Raw genomic sequence first — 8,825 nt, forward strand, 5'->3', positions numbered from 1 at the left:
CAGCTGAAGCAAACGGTGACTCGATAAGCACCGTGATGGTCCCCCGGGGCAAAAACAAATAATAACTCGGCCACGAGAGGCCCTCGGTTAGCTCAACGTCCGGCGTCCGGCTGCGGTGCCCATCTCTCGCCTTATTTGCAGGCGACTATCGCAATTTTGAAAATGGTTGTCTCATCACGAAGGGAAAGCCCGGGTCTGGGACGTTGTCGATTACAGGGCGCGCCGCTGCTCGTCGTATTTCGGTGTTGGTTTTCGAGCCTTTTGTGTTAAAAAGACGCGCGTAATCATCCCCCCCTTTTCCCCCTTCAAGTCGATACTTTTACGAACACGTAAGAATCGAGTAGGGCTCCAACGAGGTGGGGAAAAAACGCCCATAGTCTGCCCCCCTTTCGCCTGCCCCGTGCCGCTTCCGATCGCCCCCAGGGCCCCGCAACGAGCCCGACTGGCCGACTTTTTGCCACGTCGCGAGCTTAGCATATAGGGAATCATCAAGCGTATACTTCGACAACAGGTGTCGGGGTGGCCGGTTTTCGATCGAGTGCACGAAATTGCAGACTCGCGCCGCCACGCCGTTGCCGTTGCCGTCGCCGTCGCCGCCGCCGCCGCCGCCGCGCGCCGTCGAGTCGGTCGCGTGAGTGACTTTGCATGCAAACGCGATTACGCGCTCGCGAACCACCGCGTCCGCTTTGCCGGCCTCATTGCGCGGTTACTGCAACGGAGGTGCAATTCATCCCAAGGCGGTGTGACAGCTTTATTTAAGGGCCGGCGATGTCACGAATAAAAGGGAATATTAATCTTGAAGAAAATGACTGTTTTCAGCAAGCAAGGACCGATACGTTTACGAAGATTATACAAATCTGCAAAGATTATTCATATTATTCATAAAAAGTAATTTTTAATAATTTCCCACGATTTAAATACACACACAATTAAACATACAATTTAAATATACAATTATTTTTACGATGTTTACATTTCTTAACATAAAATGAAAAGACTTCTTCGAATCGATGGACACGACAAAATACAAATTTACAATACCATACCATACGAAGAATAATAAGAGATTATTTTAAGGCTTAATTACTTTGCTTTCATAACCTCTTCAATTTTGTTGAGGAGTACACTTTTTATGCTATTATAAATTCAAGTGCATCGAAGACGCGTTCGTCGAAAAAAGAGTAATTTAGTACCTTCGGACGAGAGGGAATTTTTCGGCCGCGTTACGCTACAGCGCAAAGGCTAAACGCGCGTGGTTTGTTTTATGATTTATAGGATTTGTCATTGCGTGACCACGCAGTGCGGAAGGAGGACCGTTGTTAGCGCGACGCGCCGACAAAAGAATGCACACGCACACGCGCGCACACCTGTGCACCCCATCAGGCGGAAATTGCGGACGTTTCTTCGGCCCTCAAGTATGTTTTAAAAAGATGCGATCCGTTTTTGCACGCCAAATCGGTTTGTCCGCAGAAACGTCCTTCGCAGCGCACACGTATGCACGCACGTATGCGCACGTCTACGGACGTACGAGCCAAAAATGGGCTCGTTCGGACTACAGCAGAACGAAAGGACGAGAAAGGGGGAGGGGGGAGCCAGGAAGTGATTCGCTGAGACAAAAAGATGGAGCGCGCACAGCTACAAATTCGTTTCTCGGCAAAGTGGCAGCTGTGCCCACGGTCATGGCCATATCAGCCCTTGAATCACGATAATAAAGATGGTACCGGCGACGTATGTATTATTGATGCATTCGCATTTATCAATTTCCTTTTGTTCGTTCTCTTTTAAAATGCATTATATATATATATATATATATATATATATATATATATATATATATATATGTATATATAGTTTGGGGCTATACATTTTCAATGTTTTAAGCGTATATGGAAGCTAGTCGCTCGTACAGATGCGCTCATGAAAGCTAATTGCTATCGTTGCAATCGGAAACGCACACATTGACATATCCTATAATTTTACAATTAAATATAAAACACGAGTTTATATATCGCTCATTTATTTATCGAATAAATTTATCGACCGGGGACACATAATTATCCGTTTGTTACCGTACGAAAGCTCTAACGAACATTCGTAAATATAATTTTCGTTGGGTGTACTCCTCCTCTATTAATATGCCGTGATAAAACTTCGAGGAACGGCGTCATAAAAATGGAAAAATAAAATATACGGTCGTGCGACTCACGATTATATCGTGACGGAGACGAGGCGCGGAGGATCGACGATGTCCCCCTCCTGTCCCGTTTCACTTTGCATTTTCGCGCCTACTTAATAACGTCGAAAAGAGAAACGGATGGAAGCGAACGAACGATCGGGCAGCCATTAAGGCGAATCGTGGGGGCTAATCGCTGTCGTTGATGGGACTGCCCCTCGGAGTCCGCCGGGTGAGTGGCTCGGCTGACGCGTCAACAAGTGAAACACTTTTTAAGCTGAAGAGTGTTTCGCCGAGAGTGCACTTAAGGACAGATGCAGTTTGCTACCGCATCCGCGGTGAGACCGCGTTGTGAGACGGATGACGGAGGAATGGATTTCTGATGGAAATGAATTCATTAAAATAAAATAATATATAGAATTACGCGGTTTCTACGTTAACGTAACGAACAAGTGCCACGAAAGCTACGAGATATAGTCTTCACCCGATGAGGACTAATTACGAGCTTCAAGATTACCTGCTTCCTAGTAACGAAGGTCTGCCTTTCAAGAGCAAAGATCGTGTAATCTAGAAGAATCGTTTTCGTGGACGTGGATTGACGGATGATTGATGAAGGCTCACGGTGCCAAAGCACCGCCTACACGATTTTTATAATTAAAGACCGGAATACTAATAGTTATTTTGCTATCTCTGTCTCACGCAGTGAGCGGGTAAGGGAGAATTCCGTATTAACCCTTCCGAGATGAAAGGAACGAAGTATTGAATTAAATTAATTTTGTATTTTAATTAAAAGCTTTAATTGATTTTCCAAAAGAACTTCGTTAAAATCGGCAAAAATGGTAATTTAAAATATTTAAGAACATTTCACTAATTTTTTGTTGATGTACGAATATAAAATAATTATATTTTTGGATTTTTTTGTACGAGATAAAAATTATGACGAGAGAAAGTTTCACATTCGAAAATTACATCGTAGAAATTTGCGCGTTTATTCTTGTGACGACGTTTTAAATCAAATTTGACGGAGATCAGTTTAACAATTTCCGTTGCACTCGATACCTCCATTTTCACACAGCCGCTACGTTTGGAATATATAAAGTGTTTGATATTTAGCAATAGCAAAGTAAACAAAAATTCATATCAAGAAGTTAATCTATGACAGACAAATTTATGCGCTAGAAATCATACGGTAGACGCACCAGACTGCTAAACATCACGTATAAATGAAGGTATTTACTTAATGACTTACATTAATATTTATAAAATTTAAATATAACAAACTCGTAATGTGTAAAAATTTACCAATAATATAACAATATTTAACACTAAAGGCATATTACTAAAGTAAATATTAAATAATAAAGACAATATGTTCTTAGCATTTAAAAAATACATGCCATACTGTTTCATCAATTTTTACAAGTCTTGCAAATTTCTAACAAAAAATTGCATAAATAATAAGTAACAATAAATATATATAAGTAACACATTAAACAATTTTATAAATATATAAGATTGTGAACACAAATCATTAAGCAAATACATGCATTCGTGCATGGTATAACGCATAAATATATTTCACACTAAAATTGTTTCTTAATATATAAATATATAATCATTTTAATTACTTCATTTTGATGTCTTATCATCATGCATCTTTTTCTTTTGACTGATTGCTTTTGGTATAGTGCTTTGAACATGGGCGTATTTCGGATTTTTGGTAACCTTAGGTTGAAATTCAACAGATGAACCTGGTGATACCTTGTTATGTGCTAATAATGTTAGATTTGATGACCCATTTTGGGTAACCGAATAATCCAATTTGGATTTGTTAGATTTTCCAATAGATGCTTTAGTCCCGATTCCGCCAGTACTTTTACGTCTCGCAGAAATATTTCCACTTTCTGTTGTGAGCAACTTAGGAGATGTTGGCATTTTAGGGAAGGCGGAACTTGACCTGCAAATGTTAGGTAGCACCTTTGTTTTGTTCATAGTTGAAGTACGATGGGGACTAGAATGGCCACTAGGCACAGGTGGTTGACGAACTGTTGCTGTAACTTTTTTTGATCTTATCAATTGCGGCAATCGCTGTAAAATAAATGAATGCACGCACAAATAATATATATTTCGTTATACAGATATCTTATCTTAAAGTTATATTTCTAAATTGTACTTCTAAATTTCTCAGCTTCACCATGATGTCCCTAGTGGACTTTTGTAATTCGCTCACTAATGTTTGAAAATTATCACTTGATAAATCATCCATTTCAACATCATTTGTAAAATCTTCGAAAACATCTTCCTGGTCTTCGGCGTTGACTTGTTGGCTTTCTTCGCGAACAAAAGTATCAGATCTGCTAATGTTGCTAATGCAGATCATAGGATTCGACTGTGAAATTAACTATAGATAAATAATAAATTGAAATTAGTAATATGCTAGAGACAACCAAATGATCAGAATTAATTTGCCAGCTATGTACTTGAAAGTCAAATTACTCATCAATTAATAGCAATGAATAACAGTTAAAAAAAAAATAACGAAATTTACCTTTTTACCGTTTTGCAATGTACTGACAGAATTCTCTTGTTCCTCTTTACTAGCTTTTGAGGTATCAGAAAAAACAGAAGCCTCATCATCCGTAAAAGCATCTTGAGATCTAAACATAACGCACTGTGTCGTTATAAGAAATATATATTTATAAATAACCGTTAGACCATAAACTAAAGTTTCAAAATAACCTGTACGTTTTCTCAATATCTGGTTCATGTTTGTTATGTGTAACGACCGATGTTTCTGGAATATCACCAGTATTTGCGCCATTGGATGTTTTTAATAAATACATTTCTCTTTTAATACTTTCAATCTTCTCAGCTTCACTATAGAAGCCCTTTATATTGAGTGCATGAAGCACATGATGCATGGTGTACACTAGATCTCCACTGGTTAAAAGCAAGGAAGAATTTTTCGATAGATCGTCCTGAAAGGCACGCGTAATAATCATCGAGATTATATGAAAGATTATACGAATACGAGATTATATGAAAATTTTCACCGTATTTGCGATAACTTGTACTCGTTAAACACGCATACGTACGTGTAAACATGTACAAATAGAATAACAGCCATGCATATATTGACACTCTTTCTCATATCGACTATATTTTACTCTCGTGTAGAACAATGATTTTTAATCGAGCGAATACTTACGTTTACTGAAATTCTCGTATAACGAATGATTAATCGTGTAAATTCTTCAGCAAATTCTGCCATGGCCATATTCCGATTCGGCTCCTTTTTGGTTTCTTGCGACATTTCTAGATGATGTATTCAAGCGAACCAATATCGAATGACTGCTCGCTCGAGCGCCTTTGTAACGACCTCGTGATATTTATTATTCACCGTAGCAGACAATGCCGTATTGACAATTCTCTTGCCCTGTTCAACGCGTTTCCGAAGGAGAAAGTTATAGATATTTCAGAAAAGAGATGAACAATTTAGTATGTGGCTACAGTAAAACTTCTCAATAGCCGTCCCTGAAGTGTCCGTCGCCTCTCAATAGTTTTCCTTCCATGTAACCTAGCCTCAGAATAGTCTGATTTTTTATTCCCAATCTTATCTCTATCTTATCCCTACATTCCTTAAATGTAGTGTAGACTATTGGGACCATTGAGAGACTATCGAGTCTGAAGATGATAGCTATTGAGAGGTTTTACTTATCCGTATTTGAAATCTGAAAAATATAAATTTCTCAAATTTTTTCGTGATATACGTCTCTTTTAATCATTGCACTTTCTTTAGACTAATTCTTTATTATTTAACAAATGAGTGAAAAAATTTCGTCCAGCCAAAAAAATTTGATTTTTTCATTATTTACGATAATATTAGCATAAAAGTTTGCATAAAAATCTACTTAAATTAACAGGCAAATATCAAATACACAATTTTCGGACGCAGATTACTTTATCTATATTTGCAGGAATTATCGTTTTCTCCGTAACTGAGCTACTCTGCTCCCACGAGCTATCTCCGAAGTAGTTTCTGAAGTACGATGTGGCCACTCCTCCGCTCTGCCAATTATTCCCTGCCACACGTCGGGCACTGATGGAGCAGCCCGCGAGAGAAGAGGCGTAGGGACATGATAAATCTCCCTCGGGGGAAAAACTAGCCGCCCAAAAATATATGCACGCCGGAGATGGATGGGTGGAGTGCAAGGGCGGTGCCCGGGTACGGAGAGAGAGTTTCGTCTCAGTTTGTTTCTTGGGACTCTCCTCCGTAACCTGGTCCCTTTCTCTTCACCGTCCCCTGTCGTCCTCGCGCACGGCGTGGCGCCTTTTTGTAAATTTTTTGGCGATCGAACGATTAGGGGAGGGCTGCGCTCGTCAGTCAACTCGGTGGATGAATCTTCGGCGTATGCAGATATGCGCGTCGCCACTCTTGGGACCGACTTAAAAATAAAATCGTACGCGCGCGATAAAATTCAACAACGTGTTCGACACTGCGCCAGCTGCTCGTTGAAAGCGCGTGCGGCGTATTCCAGCTGGACGCTGAGCTCGTGATTAATAAAACTCGTCACGATCATTAAAAAAAAATATTAAAAGACTCTCAAAGTGTTAAGTTCCCTTATAAAAAGAAGTTCGAAAAGTGATAACCAGACTCACTATAAATTCCACTAAGTTAGAGAAAAATAAAATGTACAATTTGTAGGAGAGATTGTATAGGGGAGACAATTTTGACATTTTATGTTTTGTAGCTTTTGTTTTTCCAAATTTTATCCCCAACAAATGGAATTTATTTCTTATTGTATTCAAAGGTAATTTTTATATATTTTGAGTAATAGAACTTTCTTAATAAATAAGAATACAATAAAATAAATGGTAAAATTAAATTTTGTTCTAATTCCCCCCATATCAAGGAAACTTGAGACAAAATAATAGAAATATATAATTGTACTATGATTTTTAATGCACACTTATTTCTTTTAATATTAGCACTAAAATTTATGATAACTACGCATCATCCATGAATCATAGTTCAGCAATATAAGTATTAAAATAAAGTATTAAACATTTATTATATTCTAATAATTTTATATTCATAATGAGAAGATAAAATTTGAAAGTAGCACAAAAACAAACAATAGTTATTCTCTCTCTCTCTCTCTCTCTCTCTCTCTCTCTCTCTCTCTCTCTCTCTCTCTCTCTATTTTCACAAAAATTAAAATAAATTTAGCTAAAGAAATAAAATAGCTGAGACGTCACTCCTTAGTTCTTCCTCAATTCAATGTCCCAACTCTCCTTTCTTTAAATTAAAACAATTGTTAAAACTTTTAAGTTAAAGATTAAAAACAGATTTTTTTGTACTGTAAAGCTTAAAGCTTAATGGCTCGTCTACAATAGCCGCAAGAGTATGCAGTAAGACGTAAGCAGTAAGCTATTAACTAATAAGATTTTTACAATTCAAGAATAATCTACTGTGGTTGGTCAATAGCTTACCGCTTACGTCTTAAGATGCAATTACATGGAAGTATCGAGCGTCAAGCGTCAAGCGTCAAACACGTGCACAGCACTCATGTGCAGATGTCTAAACGTGCAGATTTCGGCGTCTTGACGCTAATTCTAGTCAGTAGCCATTTTATTCAGCATCTTGAGCTGAAATCACGATCTGCATGTTTAGATATCTACGCAAGGGTATTGACGCTCGACGTTCGACGCTCCCATATTAAAAGCACCTTACGACTATTGTAGACGAGCCATAAGAACTACATATTAGAAAGTGTTGAATAAGGTTCTTCTGAAATGTATATAGCCATCAAAAGAGATATCACGAATATTAAATAGGGAAAATAATTACTTTCAAAAGTAAAAAATAGTGTTACTTACCTTGATTTAAAACTGAGTTCTTTACAACGTGGTCAACAAAGCCTTCTAACGTGTCTCATCGAAGATAATCAACTTGTATTCTGGTCAAAAGTATACTACCAACTATTACAAAGAAAATAACTCTGTTCCAACCTTCTACCGATACCAACTCAGTGGCAACTCTCCTTCATCTCCCCTATGATATAGAGTTCCTATAATAAAAGTTAGGACATCGCAGGTTCGATTTTTGATTGGCCCACCATTTATAGACAAGAAGTTAATGGGAATGAGACATAACGGTGTCCTAACGCTTATTATAGGAGAACTCTACTATGATATAGAAGAAATATAATTAGGAACATATACTCCAAACCACATACACACACACACACACACACACACACACACAATTTAAAGAAGTCTCTTTCAGCAAACTACAGATATATAATCCTATATGTTAGGGTTGAAAACGCAGCTTGCAAGGCCAGTGTTTGGCCACGTTCGCGCTGCGGTTTGATCCTAGCAAAATATTCTCCTTTTACCATGTATCTATCGTTGTTGCTTCCGATACACTAATTTCGGCATGTCCTTACAAATGAAAGGCTTCGCCGCGTCTGCATCGTTCCGTAGCATCCTTCCCAAATATTTTATTAACTACGATGCCGGATGTTCTTCAGCCGAAGCTCGAAAGGATACGACACTATGGAGACGCACTTTCCTTCGCCGTTGCGAACCGCTAATGCACGTGCAGCCGCATCGAGAGATACGCCGGCGGTCGTTTGAAGTCCGAACA

General features: G+C 38.6%; 1 protein-coding gene across 5 annotated transcripts; it reads right to left on the reverse strand.

Moving 5' to 3' along the window:
- Window positions 1-1,842: 1,842 nt before the first annotated feature.
- LOC143902508 (uncharacterized) lies at window positions 1,843-8,138 on the reverse strand. Of its 5 annotated transcripts, none has more exons than XM_077415477.1 (7): window positions 8,054-8,138; window positions 6,134-6,618; window positions 5,382-5,609; window positions 4,919-5,151; window positions 4,722-4,830; window positions 4,347-4,574; window positions 1,843-4,261 (listed from the first exon to the last, which is right to left on the reverse strand). In XM_077415477.1, the coding sequence occupies exons 3-7, from the start codon at window positions 5,484-5,486 to the stop codon at window positions 3,803-3,805; spliced, it is 1,134 nt and encodes a 377-aa protein (XP_077271603.1). In that variant the 5' UTR covers window positions 5,487-5,609; window positions 6,134-6,618; window positions 8,054-8,138; the 3' UTR covers window positions 1,843-3,802. The 5 variants fall into 5 exon arrangements, with proteins under 5 accessions (XP_077271603.1, XP_077271604.1, XP_077271600.1 ...); XM_077415478.1 differs by having other exon boundaries at window positions 4,347-4,562; window positions 4,913-5,151; XM_077415474.1 differs by having other exon boundaries at window positions 4,913-5,151.
- Window positions 8,139-8,825: the final 687 nt, after the last annotated feature.

Source organism: Temnothorax americanus, unplaced genomic scaffold, assembly GCF_048541705.1.
Source record: "Temnothorax americanus isolate GAGA-0224 unplaced genomic scaffold, ASM4854170v1 Scaffold4, whole genome shotgun sequence".
Lineage (NCBI taxonomy): Eukaryota > Metazoa > Arthropoda > Insecta > Hymenoptera > Formicidae > Temnothorax > Temnothorax americanus.